This window comes from Vanessa atalanta, chromosome 29, assembly GCF_905147765.1.
Source record: "Vanessa atalanta chromosome 29, ilVanAtal1.2, whole genome shotgun sequence".
Lineage (NCBI taxonomy): Eukaryota > Metazoa > Arthropoda > Insecta > Lepidoptera > Nymphalidae > Vanessa > Vanessa atalanta.
Genome location: NC_061899.1, coordinates 5241579 through 5265425, shown reverse-complemented (window position 1 = coordinate 5265425; position 23847 = coordinate 5241579). Strand labels below are relative to the sequence as shown.

Below are 23847 nucleotides of genomic sequence, written 5' to 3'. Positions count from 1 at the left end.
ATCCTAATAATATATATTGTCACAAAATATGTTGAAGAAGTATGAATGATTATATTACTAGCCGTTAATGAAGAATTAACGTCAAATATTTTTTATACCCTGCTAATAACGGCAGACAAATAACTTGTGTGGCGGAACCTTAACTTTTAGAAATTCTACTTAAAAACGCTTCTTTTTCGTAAGTCAACATTTTATTATTTTCCAAATTATCTACAATTGATTTATTATATTGAAAAATTGATGATAATGACTCTCTTTTGACTCTACGTCGATAAATTTGTTTTGCTATCAGGTACGTCCCTAAAATTAATGTCATTATGAATATGACAGTTGACAGCGGAGGTAGGATGACCAACATGAAGTACACCATGTACAGGACGTATGTAGGAAGGCCTTCCTGATTCTGAAAATAAGTTGAAATTATAAAATTATTAGTTTAAATATGTATGTATTAGGATCTGTAACAAATGTTTGAAGATTCATGATTATAGATATATACATACTTTGTTACTTAAGTTCTCGCCGTCTGTACGTTTAGATCTTTTAAGTTAAGCAAAAGAAGGGAAGGTTTATATGTACAATATTAGCATTTTATAGTTGAGAAAAGCCGAGTTTTTCAACTTTCCTAGACGGAAAAATATATTAATTTTTCTTTGTATGTTTGATCTTCAATCAAAAAGTTGTATTTAGATATTTATTGTATTCGTGTAAAGTCAGGACTGTAGCATATAATATAAATAATGTATATAACGACCTCCGTGGTCGAGTAGTGTGTACACCGGTTTTCATGGGTATGCCACTCCGAGATCCCGGGTTCGATTCCCGGCCGAGTCGATGTAGAAAAAGTTCATTAGTTTTCTATGTTGTCTCGGGTCTGGGTGTTTATGGTACCGTCGTTACTTCTGATTTTCCATAACACGAGTGCTTTAGCTACTTACATTGTGATCAGAGTAATGTATGTGACGTCCAATATTTATTATTATTATTATTTACGATCGATATTGGCCTACATAGACACTATTTTAAATTTTATATAGAAATATGGCCATAGAATATTCAGAGCAATTAATCTTGCCAAAATACAATGTTTAAGAACTCGTACAGTTGAAATAAAATCATATAATAACTTACATACTCAATCCATCCTATTGGTAAAACCATATTGGAGAATTTATCGAGCTCTGGCGAATAGAAACTGGACAAATTGTGTATTCTTAAATTACACTGCATTCTGGCAACGGCCTTAAAAGGGATGCCAGTTACCTAAAAAAAAAAATATGTAAGATTTATTTACAGAAAATTGTCTAAATATAACATTGATTTTTGACGTTTGTTTGTAATTGTTTTTTTATTCTACTTATGCATTTTATATGTTTTGTGTTTTTTTTTTTTGATAATTATTCTAATTAAATTTAGATAGTCATTGTACGTAACAGCTAATGTATAACTTATTTGTTATGTAAAAGTTTACCGGTTCAACATAAACATAGGAATTGTGTTTTGCCGGATCCGGTTTCAATCCTGTGACGTATTTGTCCTTAGGGGGTGATCCGGTATAGAAGTGGGGGTAAGACGCCACCATTGGAAAATCTGAAAGACGAATCGCATTATGTTTAGGAATCGTTAATTCGTGACATTGTTTTATTAATAATAGATAGGACTATATCATAATAGTAACAGGCAGTAAAATTGTCTATGCCTAAATCTTATTGTCTTTGATTAGACATTTGACAGTACGCCAGAGTATGTTAGAGTGGACTTTGTATATATTGTAAATAGTAAATAAACAAGAGCAAGAACTCAATTGTGATAATTGTACAATAGTATTAAATTCCCAAACATTGAGAAGAAACATGTTATGTCCCCTGTGCCTGTAGTCACACTGACGTGATGATGATACCGTCCTGAACGACTTCGGTCACGGGGGAGATCGGACTCAACCGGAAAGATTTTTAGGTTCTACGTGCTTTCTGAGGCACGGGAGAGCACCCACTTCCAACTACCAGAATCCAAATTGTTTTAATAGAAAAACCCAATAAGTTTTTATCGGATCGACCTAGAGTTTGAATCAAGGAACTCAGGATCTGCGGCCATATACCTAGCCACTAGACCAACGAGACAACATTGGCGTACACGTCCAACAAATCACAATGAAAAAAACACAAAGTTTTGTTTGATAGTAGAATATTTGATAAGTGGATGTTACAAAGCCTTGCTAACATACAAATATATAATATAAAAAAATGAAGCTTACCTGAAAAACACTTAGACGCATCACTGACCCCGTCAGGGAGTGGAACATCGGATGCGTAACAGTCCGTCCTGTTGACGCGATCAAACACGTTCTCCGGTAGATTGTACCGGTAGACTTTAACACCGTCCATCATTGCTTCCTCTGTGATATAAAAAAAAAACATCATTATCCTTCAAAGCCAAATGCCATTGCCCTACTTTTAGTACTATTGGTTAACTGATGATTATTTTAGTTTATACGACTAGTTGGTGCTCGCGGCTTAAGGAGCCGAGATGGCCCAGTGGTTAGAACGCGTGCATCTTAACCGATGATTTCGGGTTCAAGCCCAGGCAGGCACCGCTGAATTTTCATGTGCTTAATTTGTGTTTATAATTCATCTCGCGCGGCGAAGGAAAACATTGTAAGGCTTGCATGTGTCTAATTTCAACGAAATTCTGCCACATGCGTATTCCACCAACCCGCACTGGAGCAGCGTGGTGGAATATGCTCCAAACCTTCTCCTCGAACGGAGAGGACGCCTTAGCCCAGCAGTAGGAAATTTAGTCTGTTAATGTAAAATGTAAAATGACTGGTTGGCGCTCGCGGCTTTGTTTGCGTTATACACACGAAATACCCTATGTCATAACAAATTTCATCAAAAATGGTTATGTGACCGTAAAAGAGAAACAGACATACAAACTAAAGTTACTTTTGTATTTGTACTACATATTACATAAAAACATGTGTGGCTACTGCCTAGGATCTTGCGAATCCATATATAATAACTATTTAGAATATACTAGCGACCCGCCCCGGTTTCGCACGGGTACAATGCTGCCAATAAATATATTACAGTATGTCTTACAAAGTTCACAGTTTTTCCGTCATTAGACAATACAAACCGCTATGGCACTTTTTTTTAAATTTAAAACAAACCGTTTTAAATCTTTAATATCTTTGAAATGTTCATTTAAATTACACGCTGTAAAGAGCCATATTTATCTTAATTAAAAGCACAATGTATTTAATTTACTGAATTGGATAAGGATTAATGCTTGCTTAAAATCGCTTCGAAAATAAGCCAATATTTCTCGTAAAAAGTAAAGGATAAGAAATAGTTATTATGGGCTACCCCTAAGAGATAGATATATACCCTCCCGAACTTTTTTGAAGACCTTTTAAAGGTGTACAATACTGTACATTATTTTAATCTATCTCGTAGGGTTCAGCCCACGTTTGCAATGTAAGCGCAAAAAATGTGTTTATTTACGACATCACATTTGATACCTCTAAAAATTTCAGTGTTTCTCTACTATATTGTGCATGTATTATACATATAAACTTTCCTCTTGAATCAATCTATCTAAGAAACCGCATCAAAATCCGTTGTGTAATTTTGAAGGTCTTCGTTACATCTATTATAATATATTACTTACTTTCAAAATATAAAGGCATGACTTTGCAGACAGTTTTCCTGAGGCAAATGAGAGCTTCATCTTTCGAGAGATGCTGGTGGTACAGCACGCCTTCCGTTGAACCTGCTAGTGTGTCTGGACATTTCTGAAATGAAGCTTGACTTACTTTTTTTTTTAAAGGCATTTGTTAATGACACTTGCACACATTATTCAACCAAAAAAATACTATGTACAGAATGTCGCCGACGGCATCGCTCGTGTTTTACGGGTTGTCAGTTTAGGTACCTATAAAAAGTATCCTTGTCCGTCTAAAATCAAATTCGTTTCAAAAGTTTGAAAGAGCAACAGACAGTCATACAGAGTTTCTTTCGCATTTATAATATTAATAGATATTTACGAGCTCATACTTTTGTATCGTATTTTATTATATTTCATGAAAGATTATATATCAGATTCAACAAAGAAGGACCGAATAGAAATTTTATAGTAATAATTTTTTTTTAATATAATATTACTTTCAGTACATTAAATATATTTATACAGTGGCGTAGCTAGTTGGGTAAGGGCCCCGGTGCATAGAAAAAGAATCGGGCCCTCGCCCCCTCTTTAAAGTATATAGGCATTCAAAATTATAGATAGTAATAAGAATGGGATACAAGATACAGTGAGCTGAACATATCATTAGTAAGTTAAATTTATACTTCATCTCTAATCAAAGTTCTTTTCTTAGCTTAGGTTAGAAGGGCCCCCAGAGCTCAGGGGCCCTGGTGCACTGCACCACCTGGCCCTACGATAGCTACGCCACTGTATTTATATGGTTTTTATATATGGCAATAGTCCATAGTTTGAACGGTGCAGTCGACATTACAAGCTTAGTTTAATTTTAAAGTTAATTTTAAAGGCATAATTACGCATGTCAATTCAAGCACTACGTCAATGTTTCCCGCGTTAAGTCAAAACAAAACGACTATTGTATAAATGTATTAAGAAGGTCCTACACGTAATTCTAAAACGCCGTAACTTACATTAGGATCGTATCCAGTAAGGTGTGGGAGTCCCCTAAGTTTATCGATTTGGAAGAAGTTCTCGTGTCCCCACTGTGGGCCAATTTTAACTGTCACTTCGTCCGTAAAGTCTGCGTATATCTGTAACAATAAAAAAAAAACAAAGTGGCTTTATATATAATTTTTTTTATGTCTTTATAATAGAATATTTAGTTCATCTTCAATTTTTTAGTAACTTTTGTTTTGTTTGTATAATTTTTACAAAAATGAGAATTGAGCGCGAAATTTTACTTCTTCGGCGTAATTAAAATAAATTAATTTTAATTACATGCAAATAATTAATTACCATAAGATAATAATATTCTACTAATTATTATTATTATAATGATAGATGTCATTTCTTATTTTTAATCAATACTTATAATACACACTCACAATTTTGTTTTTTAATAAAAAAAATATTCCCAAAAAAGAAAGGTGTGAAGTTGTCATTTCGAGCGATTTGACATTTAATTGGCGGTATAGGGAGCAACTTCATTATGTCGTTTTAAAGTCAAATCACTGTCATATTTTTTTCATAACGCGTCAAAAGAAGTAAAACTTCAATAATAGAACAATTTCTAATAGGTGTTAGGCCTTGTAAGACTTTTATTATGAGGTATGACTTTTGTATGTATCTTTGGTAGGTGATACATGTACCTGGTGTGTTACTTGTGTAAGGTTTTTTTTAAAATAATTATTCTAAATTTAAAGTAGCTTTACTGGGTAAATGTATTTTTTTTATCAACTGGGCACACTGGTGGCCGCTCGATGAGGCGGGGCACCAAAATAAGATGGCGGTTGGTTACCAAGCGCGGGAAGCGATATTTTAAATGTTACCGAATTGTATTTCAAGAAATACAGTCATTGTCAGCTAAATATTTGCGTTTAACTATAACCTTTGTCGACACGTTCAGTGACATAAAGGGGATTTATTTTTACACTTGTAAAGGTTCAACTGATGCAAAGCTCTATGCTTGTTTAGAAGAGTAGATTTCCAAAAAAAAAATGAGAATTTGGTAACGCTGGTTAAATCGAGGTTGTTAGATTTTGTAGCAGAATTTTCATTAGGTTTTCACACGATGTTTTCTTTCCACTGCCGCAAGACATTTACATAAAAAATATGTATATGTCTTCCGGTTATATGAAAACTCGTTGGTAAAAAACTTTTCCGGATTTCAACGCGATCCACTAAGATTTACGTGTCCTGTCCTTAGAGCACTGCAGAGGCTTTGACGTAGTTATAAAATCATTAATTATTTTTTAGTCCGTATATTTTTTACGCCAAGAGTATTTGTTAAAATGCTTAAAATAAACATTAAAATTCGTCATAAACCAAATATTCATTGAAAACACACATTATGTCTCGCCTCCTTCTGACGCACGGTTACCAGATCATAAGTCAGGGTTGCACTAATATAATGTTTAACAAATCAAAGTAATATTATAGACATTTATTTTTGACGCAGGTAACACTATGAATGGTATCGTATATTCTCAGATGACTTACTTTACTCAGCATGCCCATGTTCGTCGAAGGCACGATGGCTGGTGCCAAATTTCTAGACGTTTCCAGGAGAGCGTCCCTGTAGTCCCAGAGATATTCATAAATAGTTCTCTTGAGAAAGAATTCACTTCCATGTGTGTTTACTAATAATTTGAAACCGGTGCGGACGAAATAGTTAGCGTCGTGAAGATAGGACGAAATACCCTGGAACCAAAATGAATTATTTTTATATATTTTTTTCTAATAGATCCTGTTTGGAAATAACTGTTTTTGCCGATACTAGAACTGCCTGTGATAGTAAACTGTGTGTGTGTGACACAGGTTTATACTTATTCTTACTTATTCTTATACTGTTTACTGGCGCAAATTTAATTAAACTTATTAAAATAACTTACCAACCTGGCTTACTAAATAACTAATCTTGAGAAAGTAATACCTACTATCGAAAAATAACTGGCTATCGATAGCACAAAACTATGGATAATATCGATAGTTTTAGGGTTAAAATTAATTGATTTTTGCAATAGTATCGATAGTATCAGTAGTATTGACACGTGACTAAACTATCGATAGACTATCGATATGCAACAGTACTTCCAGTAAAACGATGTATCTTTCCTCTGGTTAGTCTTAATCGAAGATTATAAACTCCTTCAAGCACGTGAATTCGAATATTAAATTATTAATTACCATCTCGTGCTCGGCGGTGAAGGAAAACATCGTGAGGAAACCTGCATGTGTCTAATTTCAACGAAATTCTGCCACATGTGTATCCACCAACCCGCATTGGAGCAGCGTGGTGGAATATGCTCCAAAACCTTCTCCTCAAAGGGAGAGGAGGCCTTAGCCCAGCAGTGGGGGGAAATTTACAGGCTGTTAATGTAATGTTTATCTACAAAATGCATCCCTAGCATATCAATATTACCATAAATTTAAGGAGAAACCTTTCAGTTGGCCTTACTGATGCTATATTATATAATCAACATTAATAAAATCATAACAATACAAATTAAAAGAAAAAAAAAGCTTATTTATTTAAATGCTCTAAAAAAATATAAAATAAAATTTTAACTATCAACTTAGACACAATTTATATGACCATAAAAGCTATCATAGATTATAGAAACATAAAAAAAAATATCAGCGCCATCTAGCGACATCAATAAGAAACTTATTTGAATCTTAAGTTCTTAACACTAATACGTACTTGGTACACGCTCGTTTGATGATTACCTTAAACACCGTGATTACCTTGAATTCGCTTCTTTTGTGAACTATTTATCGTAACATAAACATGAGTACACTTAATGACGCTATAGCCTTGACACTGTTTTTTTTTGATAATAGAATATCCGCAAAATGAAACGGATTTTGAAAATGTTATTAACCTTGGAGCGCCGTAACCAGTGATTACGGCGAACGAAAGGGAATTTTGTAAAAGAAAACCGCATCATTTAAGAGGTTCTAATCATCGAAAAGTTGTGTTCGGCGCATTCAGGGGCGAATCTACGAATTTATAACGATTACGATATCTTAACGATTCTATTCCGATACGATCTAAATTCGATCGAACGCAACTAGATCGTTGTATTAGTAGAATTAGAATACTGAAACAGCACCGATCATCTTTCCATTTGATCACGATACAGTGATTTGTTAATAGAATTGGCCTGCCGAATGATTTTATTTGTAATAAATAGTTAGAAATTACTTATATATTCTTAATTTTTGGTGTGTGATTGGAAGCCCTCATATGCCGGCAACCTCAACATCATCGAACATCAACCGGCAGGTTGTCCATAATTATTATTATTTTTATCACCTTCTTTTCATTACTTTGAAGTCCATACAATATGACGTCTTAAAGATAAGGGACATATATTAGACCCGCGGAGGCTTAAGCCGGCCCTCCGCAAAGACCGGTATCCCGAGTAGCATGGGACTACCCAAGCGGACTAGCGCAAGCGATCCCGAAGAGACGTACAGAGTTACACCGCTGCACTCGGCCCCGGTGAGTGACACCGTTAACCGTAAATGATTTCTCCAGCGAATTAAAATGAAAGCTTAGTGTATTTATAATATACACTAAGCTATCAACTAAACGCCCGGGGCTTACTTATTAGAATAAAGATACAAGTGGTATATTTAAAATCCCAATATCGATTTTTTTTAAATGATTGCGGGGCAGCCCTATTTTTTAATATTTCTATATTATTTATCCTCACTTACCAGCAACGCCAGATTCGGAACGATCACTGTGTCGTTTAGATTGATGGTGTTCTCATCCGGAAGGTAAATCAGATATCTCTCTGCCGTGTACGTCAATGTGCCGTTTTCGTTGAATTTCATATTGGAATGTTTAAGTTTTTCTCTGTAATAAAATTAAAAATAATTATTTAATGAAGTTGACAGATTTTTTTTTAAGTAGTTAATTGTTTAATTACGAAATTTAATACGACGTATACTACATAAAGTCAATTTCAACGGCAGGAGGACTAAAGATATGGAAACAACTTTGACCTTGAATTGACATGACATCATTGATTGCTACATTATATATAATCTGTGGTGTTGAGGATATGTCATTTTTTTTCACCGATACCATTAGAAAAAATGTTTTAATTTTGCACGTAAAGAAAGTCGCTAGTCAAACTAATCATAAATGCGAAAGTAACTCTGTCTGTATGTTACGCTTTCACGACTAAGATCCTGAACCGATATTGATAAAATTTGGTACGGAATAAACTTAGAAAGGATAGGCTACTTTGTTTTAATCCAACTCTCGAGGGGTTAAATTGGGAATAAAGTTATGTGTGCTATTAAGTTTTATAAATGTCGCATGGGTAAAACCGTGGGTTCAGCTAGTAATATATTGGTTTCTAAATGCCGCTCTCACATTTTTTAGCAATTTGTTGAGGTACATAATAACATAAGCAGCCCGTAAATGTCCCACTGCTGGGATAAAGGCCTCCTCTCCCTTTGAGAAAGTTTGGAGCATATTCCACCACGCTGCTCCAATGCGGGTTGGCGGAATACACATGTGGCTGAATTTAGTTGAAATTAGACACATGCAGGTTTCCTCACGATGTTTTCCTTCACCGCCGAGCACGAGATGAATTATAAACACAAATTAAGCACATGAAATTTCAGTGGTGCCTGCCTGGGTTTGAACCCGAAATCATCGGTTAAGATGCACGCGTTCTAACCACTGGGCCATCTCGGCTCGGCCAATTTGTTGAGGTATCAATTACTAAATATTAATACAAATACTAATGGTGCTTTGAATTTGTCAATAAGAGAGGATAATATACCCTTTTTTTAAATAAGAAAGCGATTTTGGGTGTACATTAATTTGATTGTTGCGGTTTCACTTCTTAACTCCATACTTAAAACCTCTCAAGCTCAAGCACAAAAATATGCGGTCGAAACTGCAGACACAGATAAACTATAATAATAATGACTTGCTCTATTTGAGGTTAATGCTCAAAATCCTTAATCCTGGGTTATTAATTTTTTGGTTTAGACACCCGCGTGAAAGTAAATAGGTTCGAAATCGATTATGAATTAATATCGTATTGTATACAAATGTATGGAATTAGGGGAGGACTTGGGGATGAGGTTTTCTGCAATTCTAATGTCTTAAGGCAACGAGTCGTATACATAAATATTGAATATATATAGTATATATTATTATGAAGGATTATTAAACAACTTTGTCATACTCACAAGTATACTATTGGACCGATTTCCTGAACATTCATCTTGGCATCCAACCCATTCATAAACCTCTCGTGGTTTGTGATGTTGAAAATGTGGGCCCTCATTTTCACCTCATCTGGGGGATCCGCCCACCATTCGAAAGGGGGGAAACCTGGAAAGAGAATTTATTTGAATAAAAAATACGATTGTTTTTTAATGTGCAGAATTTTTTGGCCTACAACTGTTACCGAGTCGTAGAAGACTCTGCCGGATGGTAATTTTATTTAATGTTTATGGACAGATATGTAACAACGCTATAAAAATTTCAAAGCAAAAGGTTCAAAGCAGCTCTTAATTACCACGTGTGTATAACTCATCACGTGTTCAGTATATTAATCAAGGACTGTTTGTATTTATTTATTTATAAAGGATCTCCAACAAACGATACACACAATAATATTCTAAAATGTACGAGCTCCTCAATTACAGGAGACCACAGCAAACACATTATATATTGAATAAAGCGAATTAAAGTTGAGCCGAGATGGCCCAGTGGTTAGAACGCGTCCATCTTAACCGATGATTTCGGGTTCAAACCCAGGCAGGCACCACTGAAATTTCATGTGCTTAATTTGTGTTTATAATTCATCTCGTGCTCGGCGGTGAAGGAAAACATCGTGAGGAAACCTGCATGTGTATAATTTCAACAAAATTCTGCCACATGTGTATTCCGCCAACCCGCATTGGAGCAGCGTGGTGGAATATGCTCCAAACCTTCTCCTCAAAGGGAGAGGAGGCCTTTATCCCAGCAGTGGGACATTTACGGGCTGCTAATGCTAATAATGAATTAAAGTTTGTAGTGCATAATATCACAGAGATATTAGCATCGCATGGAATACACAAATCTACGGTTTGTTTATCTTAACTCCACCTGCCATTTGATTGCACTATTTATACGACTGCTTAAATCTAAATAAAAAAAAAATATTCGAGTACTCTTGCAGCTTGACAAGTCAGTATTATACATGGTGTCTTAATATTTATTGTAAAAACCTCGTAATATTTATTGTATCATCTCCTAACCTCAACCCCTGCACCCAGGTTGCCCAGAAAAGATAGCTGTTTCAGCAATTAAAAAGGCGATTGTTTTGTATAATTTTTGACGTTAATCGTGTATTGGCGCACATTTGGGGGTATAACCGATGGTATGGCAATAGTATACGCATATATAATAAGATACCGGTAAATGAAATCAATTTACCATTTACAAAATTTAAAAAGTTTATTAAGATTAAATTAATAAATAAATCTTATTATTCATTAAATGAGTACTTTTTAGAAAAAAACGTCTGGATTTAGGCTCGGGTTCCATCACAGGACACAAATTATTGTAAAAAACAGCATTGTAAATCGGTTTGTTTGAAAAGAGCAACTATGCGAGTTTCTTGAAGTTTCTTCTCGCTGGAGGCTGCTTTCCGAAACGGTGGTAGTATTTTAATAACGACGATTCAAAAACGCTTCATAGTGAAGTTTACTTGATTTGATTTGATATGATATGATACACTTTCTTATGCCGATTTGCTTGGCGTTCACTATAGAACTGCTTCGTTGCTGTGTTTACATATATATACTATATTTATATAGATAGATGACCGGTAAAATAGGTCTGAAGGTGAGTGGTCACCACTTTAGACATAGATATTGGCGCTGTAAGAATATTAACCATTAATTAAATCGCCAATACGCCACTTTGGGAACTAAGACGTTGTGTTCCTTGTGCCTGAAGTTACACTGGCTCACTCACCCTTCAAACCGGAACACAAAAATACTAAGTATAGTAAGACGGTAGAATATCTGATGAGTGGTTTTAGTCTATTAACGTTAAGATTTTACCTGGTCTCATGTTCAATCTTTCCCAGAGCATGACGTCCAGCGGTGGGAATATAAATCCACTTATAGATATTATTATTAATATTATCGCCCACACCATTCGTCCTATTGTATCTGAAACATAAATATACCTACTGTTAGACAGGGACAGAAAACATACAATAAATAAAGGTACAGGCAGTCCTCGGCTTACGTCGTTTCGTTTTACGTCGAACATTGTTTTGACAGTATTCCTTCAATACGTCAATTGTTTTGATTTCCGGCATCGGAGAATTCACTTGTCGCGAGGCCAGTGTCACAGCGAGAAGAAAAAAAAACGAAGCTATCTAATGTCTCGACTTACGTCGCGTATTTCGAGAACCTAACGCGCCGTACGAGGACTGCCTGGATAAAATTTATCTTTATTTCTATACTAATATTATAAAGAGGTGATATTTGTTTGTTTGTATGTAGGTAATCTCGGGAACTAATTATCCAATTAAAAAAACACTGAATTTATTATTATTTTATAGATAATTCTTAAATAAAAGTAGCCTAAGTTACTCCTTATTGCATCAGCTATCTGCCTGTGAAAGTCCCTGCAAAATCGGTCCAGCCGTTCCAGATATTAGCGGGAACAAACAGACAAAAATTGTAAAAAATGTTATTTTGGTATATGTACCGTGTGTATATATGCATTTAGTATAAAACGGTTATTTCAATATTACAAACAGACACTCCAATTTTATTATATATATACATATAGATATACATAGATTTCGTGTATATCTACGATAGACCTGATCGAACCCTATCCTCAATTATTACAGATCGAAAAAAAAAAAAGTTTTTTGTATATTTATAATTTTTACTTTAGTTTATTTATTTTACTCGAGCGAATCTAAGGAGGATTTATCTAAGGAGGTCAGATGACACTACCCTACTCCAGAACATATATTTACGATTATTCAATTCAATTAAAAACTTATTTTAACAACTTTAAGTTGTGCCAATAGGACACGGATTATTTGACCAATGTCAAGTAGGAATTTACGGTAGATTTTGTAAAACAAAAAAAGGTTCTTGACCTTTGCATTTAAACACGTGCTTACGCACAAACAAACGTGAATCACACCGAGTGACGTCGCAATTCTTAAGCCATGTCCACAATGGGCCGGTACCATCGACAGACAGACAGCGCACTGCACCAGAGCAATACTGTTTGCACGTCGACGTCTTGTCAATTCATTTACCAATTACCAAACCAACCAAGTGCAGTATTTCGTCCAGTATGTTGATTGCCAGGCAGGATATATTATATATATATATAATTGTATGTAATGTATATAATTAACTAACATAGCTTTGTATTTTAAATGTTCTAAAAGAGTAACTACTGAGTTTTCTTAGCGGCTCTTCTCGGTAGAATCTACATTCCAAACCGGTGGTGGCTTCACTTAATATAGTTTGTTAAATGACGATTCAAAAGTACTTGTAAAAGCCTACTTGAATAAAGTATATTTTGATTTGTTTTTTTTTTAATACATTGGCTTAAATCTAACACACACACACACACTAAGACACACACTCTCACGCACTCTTGTAAACACGAGCGTCACTCAGTCACACTAATCCATCTGGACAATAAGGTAACGTAGAAGGGGGCGCGTCTTCGTGATTGAATAGATCTATACGCGACTTTAAGGCTTGACATACGTCTAGAGTATATTATTACTCGCGTAAATCCGCTGCGGCGATACCGCTTTTTTTATTATGTATAAGCCGCTGTAGATTTCACACAGTGATACCTTTCCTAATTATTAAATACATTTTAAAGACATCGATTGCTTCATTGGTCAAGAAATTAACATATAAAACCTCAGACTTCAAGGTCCTTGACCAATCTCCGGGCCAATGAATTAATTTGTCATCATAGTTCTAAGGGCCTTCGCCTTTCCTGGTGTTGATGTCAAGGTCAAGAACAACAGCAAACACTTCGTCTATCGACCACGTCCTGAGCCAAAGTACAATATCCTAAGAGACCTCCCTTGGAGTGCCTAACATTTGGTCTTTTGTTGGTGACTAGTAATTAGCGGGTACAAGTCGTAAGGGTAGTAGAGTAAGTTCGCGCATATACACTTTCAGCCAAATGACAAGCGAGTGTCCAATAGGCGGCAAGCATAGACTGACGGGCCTATCGCATCCAGCGCCTTGGTTCCTTCATTGCTCCAAAGATACCTAAAAATTTACTACTGCGCACGTCAAAGTTGCACTCATGATTCATGGTGCTACCTGGTTGGGCTGGTGGCAAATGCTCCAAATTCGTGGAACTTCTATATCAATATATTTCAGGATTAATGCTTACGAATACGAATAAGTTATGACTTAACGTTTTATGATGTCACGTCCGTACATTCAAGTAGATAGTTTTTAAGCTTTCGACCTTGTGCGATGTATTTTAGCTAAACAGATATTTAAAATAATTCATTTAAAGAACTATGATTATATCATTCTATATTCGAATCAGGATAATTTTAAAGCTCGGCCTCATTTATAAACTATCAAAAAACTTCAGCTTATTTCAATGGAAGTAGGAAAAAAGATAAACAAACCTTAGATTTACGTAGTTCATGCGATTTGCTAATAACTCAGCTATATTGTGCACTACTAAGAGTTTATGATTAATATATCTTTATTTATAATACAACACTATTGCACTTAACTAATAATATCCACTTTAATTCTGCTTCCAAAATTCCGATCACAGTTTCGTCGACGTTCAAAACGCAACTTTTTCTCAAATCCATAGTGAATATCATAGATTAATCAAACTCTCGACCAATGATATCACGTCAAATTGCTGTCAAACGTTGTTCATTTGGCTTTTTACCTCTTATGGTTGGAATAGCGTATAGGCAGATTGGAAAATAGACCACTTGACTGGTCACCGCCACCCATAGAGATTACAAATAGCTATCTTTAACTGGTAGTTTTAAATTGTTATTCTCAATAAGCAAGTGTAATGCAGTTGAAACACTGGGAGCTTGGAGAAGTATATCCCATTATTGCCTCCACTGGTTAAGGCAAGGCTGGCTTATTTTTTAGAGGATCAGAATTTCAAGATAAGAAAAAGAAAAAAAAAAAAGAAAAAGATTCAACAGCGAAATGCCATCAAGAATGTCTTAATTTTTTCGTTAACTTGTATATAGTTAAGGTCTTAATACATAAGTATATATAATTATATACTTCTAAACTAAATTAATCTTAATTATATAATTTTTTGTAGCAAATTACATTACCTAAAGTAAAATAAAATGTTGTTTGCTTTTTTTAGTGTTTTGCTTAAACCTATCCTCAGCGGGGTCAAGACCCTCCTAAATCCCCTCCTTAATAACACGCAAGCACAATCTTCTAATTGTGAGAACTAATTACAAACAAAACAAGCTTTATTTATAGCTGCTGCGATAATTACAATAAGAGATTAAATTAAATTAAATAAATATGTCTTCATTTATGAATTGTATAACAATTTTTTTGCTACAAAAATATTTATTTATTTATTTATATACTCTTTATTGCACACCAATATAGACAAAAATAATAGGAGTACAACAAAGACAAAAAATACATAAATATAATTCGTGAAGATACATCACTTTTTCAGTTTTTGACTTTTATTTGACTACTTATAACTTTAATTAAAAAAAAAAAAACAACATTCAACACGTCATTTTTTGACGAATCCACAATGAATACCATGTAATCTATATAGTCTATTCCAAACACAAGAGGACAAAAGCCAAATAAACATTTTGACATCGAATTGGCGGGATAAAATTGGACGAGAGCTTGTATAGTCTATGGATTTTCAAAAAAATGGCGTCTCGGACGTCGACCGAGCTGTTATTGAATCTTTGAATGTAAAATTAAAGATATAAGTAGTTAGTTAGGTATCAAGTGTTGTATTTCCCCGATGAATCGCAATTCCGATCCTCTGGGCTAAAAACGAACCGGCCCTCCTGTCACCAGTAGAGGCGAGGTGTTATACTATTATTATTATTATTGCTGCTAGCATTCTTGCCACCATTCCACGCGGTCAACAATTATACAGTAACTATTTGTAACTCATATTTGTATATATTTAAGCACTTAATTCTTCTAGTGTTGTATTATAAATAAAGATATATCATATGTATATAAGTAGCTGTTAGTATTGCACAACATAGTTCTGCTATTATCGTGTGTGTGTGTGTTTATAAACATTACTTGTTTGATTGGAATAGACCATAGATTATTCGAACAGAAAAATCAACGAAGTAAAATACAAATAAAAATGGTTTCCGCCATCTGATGTAGTTGACATTAGGTGTTCATGTGTTAAAGTCTTCAATCAAATCACATATATATGTTACTTATATGTATTATTTCTCGCAATTTATTTGTTTCTTAATTATAATATAACCTTATCGTTATGTTATTTTGTTTAAAAACATTATTTCTTGGTCCTAATTACACAAAAGAAGCTAATCGGTTCATTGACAGGTGACAAATGTATCCTTTTAATAATTTAAAATGTTCAGGTAAACAACTTTTCGTGTCGAAGTAGTCTTGAACTATATATTAATAAAATTAATGACAACCTTAAACAAACGAAACTTAATATTAACTTAATCAATTACGGACGAACGATACCAACCGCGCGATGTCAGCTGATCGCTGCTTCTCAGAATATAGATTATATATGAAATTATTGGGTGGCAATCGTGGTTTGGTGCCCATTTCGCAAATTGAGGAAATCTAACTTCGTAGACTCGGTACGGTTTTCTCTCTTCATATGTCAATATATTTATTTATAATGAGATTTTTTTTTTTTTACGCTGTATCTTTATCCTTTTTTATACGTCGCGTCGGTTGGGACCAAACATTCTGCCAATATATGCAGTTCTTTAATTTTTCTATTTCATTCTTCTATTCAGACAAGGGTATTAAACCGAACAGCCTTGTTTTATTAATTTCTACAATTTGTAATTACTTATTTAATTATATCAACTTAGCATTAGCATTAGCAGCCTGTAAATTTTCCCACTGCTGAGATAAAGGCCCCCTCTTCCTTTGAGGAGATGGTTTGGAGCATATTCCACCACGCTGCTCCAATGCGGGTTGGCGGAATACATACATGTGTCAGTTTTGGTTGAAATTAGACACATGCAGGTTTCCTCACGATGTTTTCCTTCACCGCCAAACACGAGATGAATAATAAACACAAATTAAGATATTGTATTATATCAACTTAGAAAATACAAATAAAAATTTGAAACGTCATATTTTTAACACACAGTATCCCTAACCATACACAACAGGAAATACGTGGAGACGCCAGTAATATATTTACAGCCAAAGTACGCCCCAATGTAATCATGGTTTAAATATAAACTCGTTACAAATATTGCATGTAACAATAGTAATGGCTTCTATATACGGTATGTAGTCTACTGTATTGTGTATGACTTACGTCTTTAATGCAGGTCAGTGTGTCAAACTCCTGAGTCAGTTATGGAGTGAATAAAGAAAATATTTAATGTGGATTTAACCGACAAAAGGTCTTCCTGTCTGGCGTAAGTCATCGGGCCTCAAGGTTAACCTAACGCGCGTGTCTTCTCAGGTATCAGTCAAGGATTTTTTGACTTTGCCGATTCAGAAATTCAAATCGTTTGTTAAAAAACATCAATAAATAAGGCGTGTTGCAATTCTTAATTAATATATATATTTATTTATTTATAATATTAACTGAAAAACTTACAAAGCAATAGAATTTTATACCAAAAAATGTGACTTATTTCGGAGAATGTTTTAATATATTATCATTATAAGTATGTAGAAGCACGTCATAGTTTCGTCCGCTTTAGTATGTAGTCTATTCCAATCGAAGTAGGAACAAAGACAAACCTTAGATTTACGTATTTCAAGCGATTCGCTAATAGCTCAGCTATATTGTGCACTACTGAGAGGTTTTTTTTTAATACATCTTTATTTATAATACAACAATATTACACAAAACTACATAATATATCCAGTTCTATTTTACTTCCAAAGTTCCGATAAGAGTTTCGCAGGAGTTCAAAATATATATAGGATATTACAGATAGATCAAGTTCTCGACCGATTATATCGCGTCAATTTGCTGTCAAAATCTTGTTTATTTGGTTTCTGTACCCTTGTAGTAGGAATAGAGGTACTATTGACTGTTAGTAAAAACTAGTAATATAGTTTTTGTCTAAATCCCATTGTCTTTGATTAGTATTCAATATATTTGACAGTTTTTTTTTTTAATGATATAGGTAGGCGGACGAGCAAAGGGGTCACTTAGATAATGCCTTAGCATCCTGTAAATTTTCCCACTACTGTTCTAAAGGCCTCCTCTCCCTTTGAGGAGAAGGTTTGGAGCATATTCCACCACGCTGCTCCAATGCGTGTGGGCGGAATACATATGTGGCAGAATTTCGTTGAAATTAGACACATGCAGGTTTCCTCACGATGTTTTCCTTCACCGCCGAGCACGAGATGAATTATAAACACAAATTAAGCACATGAAAATTCAGTGGTGCATGCCTGGGTTTGAACCCGAAATCATCGGTTAAGATGCACGCGTTCTAACCACTGGGCCATCTCGGCTTAGACAATGGCGCTGTAAGAAATATTAAACATTCCTTACATCGCTAATGCGCCACCAACCTTGGGAACTAAGATGTTATATCCCTTGTGCCTGTAGTTACTCTGGCTCACTCACCTTTCATACCGGAACACAAAGCCCTACCAAGCAAAAAGTCCTGTTATGTTAGAGTATCTATACAGAGGGCCCAGGGGGGGGGGGTCCTCTGTAGTAATAATCAGTAAATATTATAAATAGAAACCAAACAAGACCAACGGACGTGACAAACGGATTTCATATGAATGTATTTAAATTAAAATATTACGTTACGATCGCTTCGATTCCGTTTCGTTGCTTATCTGCGGTCGGTCCTTTTATGATGACTAACGAATTAGGCAGGTAATTAGTCACCTCAACGCGTATTCGGTTCGTCCGTGGATTAGGGAGGTCAGATAGCAATCGTGAACTATTTGAATAATTAATAAATCATACATGTCGTAAAATTTCTTTATGATACGCTATTAGCTCAGTTATAGAGTACAAATCTATGCAAATATAATACTTTGATGGTATAGAACGTCCAAACTAAAATGACCGAGTGGTTGGAAAACGTGATCCTTAACCCAAGAATGTGGATTTTGATATGTTATATGATTTTCATGTGTTTCATTTTTATTTTTAGCTCTGTGCTGAAACATATCATAAGGAATGAATGTGTATTCAACTTCAAACCTTCCTTAACTGTAAATTAGGCCTCATTTCCATAGTGGAAGGTTAGCATGCTATTACTTATTGCCATGAATCGTCTTATTCTATTTTAAAGAATCAGGTGTAATCAAAAATCTAAATCAAACTAAACTTTATTTAAGTAGGCTTTTACAAGCACTTTTGAATCGTCATTTAACAAAATATTTAATGTAAAGCTACCACCGGTTCGGAATGAAGATTCTACCGAGAAGAACCGGCAAGATAATCAGTAGTCGAAAAAGAGTATTTTTCGAAATCTAAAAATACAGTCATGTTAGTTAAATACAATTATATATGTATGTAATATATCCTGCCTGGAAGCCAACGAGTATTAACTATACGCTTTTTTATCATCAATATAATCTTGTATCGAATAAGATGCCTTCTTTACTAATGTATTTTTAGCAAATGATTTGAATTTATGAAACGACAAAGTTAAAAATGTTAAAAATACTGAGACACCCTATCCTTTAAGTTATATAAGTAGTATTTGATGACGTAAAATGGTATCACCGTGGCAGAACTAACTTGTGTATTGTCTAAATAGATATATTAAGTAAAATAAAAAAAAAAAAATTGCTGTAGCTACACATATAAACTGCTACTAATTTTCTAAACTCTAGTTTAGTTGCGTTATATTTTGCCGTGTACAATTGTCATGGGAACAGAGAATGGGTTTTAGTCTAACCTATTATATGACTAGCTACTCTACATAGCTTCATACGTATATAATAAAGGACTATATACGACACTTAGCATTTATTGATGAAATCCGCATCAAAAGACGACCTTCGTGGTCGAGTAGTGTGTACACCGGTTTTCATGGGTACGCCACTCCGAGGTCCCGGGCTCGATTCCCGGCCGAGTCGATATAGAAAAAGTTCATTAGTTTTCTATGTTGTCTTGGGTCTGGGTGTTTGTGGTACCATCGTTACTTCTGATTTCCATAACACAAGTGCTTTAGCTACTTACATTGGGATCAGAGTAATGTATATAATGTTGTCCAATATTAAAAAAAAAAAAATCCGTTGCGTAGTTTAGGGCCGGACCGTAAGTTGAGCTAACACAACTTAGAGACATATCTCAACGTAGACTTGAATTAAATTAATTGAATTTGTTTGCAGGACTCGCAGCGCTGCAAACCATACGATCGGTTTAATTTAAAGTTATGGATTCTTTTGCATTATCGTCTATTTTTGACTTTGAATTGACTTAGGTGGGAGGGCCTTGAATCTACGGGACCCTGGGCTAAAGCCCAAAAAGCCATATGGCTTTAGATTCAGGTCCCGTAAATCCGGCCCTGGCGTAGCTTAAAAGATCTAAGCGTAAAGACCACGGAGAGTGACTTTGTTTCATTATAGTCCAAATTAGACTTAGAATTAGAATTAGATTTCCATAGTTAGTGGAAGACCAAACACAATAGACAAAAGCCAGATAAACAATATTTGAAATCGATTTGATGCGGTATCATTCGAGAACTCGAATAATCTATGATATTCACAATGGGTTTGCGAAAGAATGGCGTTTCGAACGTCGACGAAACTGTTATCGGAACTTTGGAAGTAAAATTAAAGTGGATATAAGTAGTTAATTGCAATAGTGTTGTATTATAAATAAAGATATATTAATCATAAACTCTTATTAGTGCACAATATAGCTGAGTTATTAAATTCTCACTCATCATTATAATTTCTTCATTTCTGGAATAGGCTCTAGAGATACTGTACAAAATGATTCCGTTCTGTTCTATGTTACTGTGAAACTATTTTAAATTGTTTGATATTAGTAAGATGAACATGCTTAATGAAATTAAAAATGATGACTATTTATAAACGAACCCACTATCACGAGGTTAATCTTTGGCGCGCCCGATCAATCACTGGTGAGGATAATCTGTCACAATTTGAATATAGAATGGACTTGATTTATGTGGAAAGGAAAATGATAACGATTTCGTAACACCATCTGTTTTGGTGTAGACGTTGTATTTGAATATCAATTACAATTGAAGCATATTCATTGGAACGAAGATCTTTTACGTTAAAATTCACAACAGTTATATCGTCGTTGCATATCGATAAACTATCGATAAGATGTTAGCGATAGTATCGATAGTATATCGACAGTATTGTAACGTGTCAATTCTAGTATCGATTGCTCCCCATGAGCAATACTCGCAGAAACCATTACTTTTAACGTAAACTATCGATAGTCCAAAACTATCGACATTATCGATAGTATCGATAATGTCGATAGTTTTGGTTTTAGCTAGCGAGACTGTCGATAGTATTACCGTAATCAATAGTATTGTTCACGGAGAGCTATTGATACTATCGATAGTATCGATACTACTATCGATTTTCTGAATAGTTTTCGAGGTCAACTATCGACAGTCAAACTATCGATAGTTCTGCAACGCCGTCAAGTTAGATAAAAGCGTTATGTTTCCAGGCGAATTTTCCCTCTCTTTTCCTTTCTCCTTGTCTCTTTCTAATTGTATAGTTCATTATTTGAATTTATTTTTCGTTATTGTTTTAATTCGCGCGGGATTTTTAACATTTGTCATTGTCATTCAATTATTTTCAAAGGTTCTTAAATTATTTCATCGTGTCTGTTTTTTTATACATAATGTATTATCATTTTTTATACGAACCAAAAGTAAATACGTCATCAGCTTCAAATTTTATGTTAAAATTATTCAATATACTTAATACAAGATTAAATATGTTAAAAAAAAACTTGGAGTTAATTTTAGTTAATTTATTTCTTGATTTGATTTTTGTATAACATTCGGTTGACTTCTAGTAAGTTCATTTACCGCTTAATTTATTGCCTGTTCTTCTTACTAAATAATATGTATAATATAGAGACTTATTATAAATATTGTTAAGAAACGTGCTGTAATATCGAATTAGGACAACTATGTCCTGTAATGATATGTATACAGTTTTGTATTATAAATAAATAAAATTTTTATATATATACCCACCCACTCATCAAATATTCTACCGCCAAATAACAGTATTCTGTATTGTTGTGTTTCGGTTAGAAGGGTGAGTGAGCCAGTGTAATCACAGGCATAACATCTTAGTTTCGAAGGTTGGTGGCGCAACGCTGATGTAAGGAATGGTTAATATTTCTTACAGCACCTTTGTCTATGGGCGGTGGTGACCACTTACAATCAGGTGGCCCATATCCCCGTCCGCCAACCAATGCCATAAAAAAAGAAATATTGATGTATTGTATTATACATCAGTATAATTATATATTGATGGTTCGTGTATAATTTTACAACCGATCCTACAAAGGGGAGTTGAAAGCGTCGTCTCGAGGCTGAGCTCTCCTACAGCCCCGACATCAGGCGTTACAAATATAGAGCATGTCCTTTGCCCAGGGACGCGTAGTTTGAGGCCTTGCGTGTCCTGTTGTATAAGGGAAGGACGGCATACGTGGCTTCTCGTATTTCCGTACGCACTAGTAAGGAATTAGGTAAGATCACATTTAACCCCCATTTAACTCCAACGAGTAAATGGTGCTGTTATACCATCATGTTGGTTCCAGGGGTTTTAGCAGACATGAAATTGTTCATTTATTTATTGGAGTTCAGTAATAGCAGTGTCTAAAACTTGCTTTAAAAGAACTCAATAATGAATTCCTTAACCCAGGTCTTAAAGGTCCAGGTATCTTTTTCGTTATTAGCAACAGGATCCCAGAGATCGAACATCTCTAAAAGATTTCATCAAAAATAAGTACAGGGCATTTGTTTTAGCTAGGTTCGAAAACATTCCGTAATGGAATGGAAAAAGACATAGGAACGTATTTGACGTTCATATGTCAAGAGATGACCTAGTAAAAGGTTGGAGAAACTCCTTAAAGAGTTGAATAGAAGAAACTAGGGGTGGCCTTTGTCGAAAGAATTTTACATATTTAACTGACCATCATCATCCTCGTGCCCTTATCCCAATTTTATTTGGGATAGGCGCAGCAAGTCTTCTTCTTCCAACCTTAAATTAAATCGAATAAAAAAAATACTTACTGAAATAAATCGATTTTTGTTTCTTCTGTCCATTCGTATTATTATCTGTGCAAGACATAGAACACTCATTCCCGGTACAGTCGGTGACGGATATTTTCTGAGACCCGTCATCTATGAGACCGTGCAAAGAATCTGTTGGGCATTCTGTGTCGTTGACACAGGTCGTGGAATTGGTGCACGATGTAGTTTCGCTGTTCAACGTTGAACTCGGTGTACTGGTCGACATCATCTGAAAAAAATTACATTTGTTAAATATCATGTATTCACAAGCTGAATATTTTTATTTGATTTTATAATTAAAGATTAAATAATTTATTTCGTATGTAATAAGTATTATTAATAATTTAATTATTTATTCGCATTTGCTGGCGAAACGCTTGGCCCTTGGAGTAGTGGTGCAAAAAGCTTCTTCAAAAGTATAACACCTCGCCTTATTGCCTCCATTGGAGACAGGAGGACTGGTTCGTTTTTAGCCCAGAGGATCGGAATTGCGATTCAACGGGGAATGCTGCTAGCATTTTTGAGACCATAGCACGCGGTCAAGATTTATACAGTAACTATTTTTAATTCATATTTAAATATATTTAAGCACGTAAGATAATTAAAAGTAATAACGTATATAATAGTACAATCGCTTATTAATTGTTAA

General features: G+C 34.7%; 1 protein-coding gene across 1 annotated transcript; it reads right to left on the bottom strand.

The window, feature by feature from the left end:
- LOC125075091 (scavenger receptor class B member 1-like) lies at positions 1–23427 on the bottom strand. Its single transcript, XM_047686699.1, has 11 exons — positions 23199–23427; positions 11791–11901; positions 9925–10069; positions 8428–8569; positions 6202–6402; positions 4674–4793; positions 3670–3793; positions 2255–2395; positions 1472–1590; positions 1132–1263; positions 1–403 (listed from the first exon to the last, which is right to left on the bottom strand). The coding sequence occupies exons 1-11, from the start codon at positions 23425–23427 to the stop codon at positions 140–142; spliced, it is 1728 nt and encodes a 575-aa protein (XP_047542655.1). The 3' UTR covers positions 1–139.
- Positions 23428–23847: the final 420 nt, after the last annotated feature.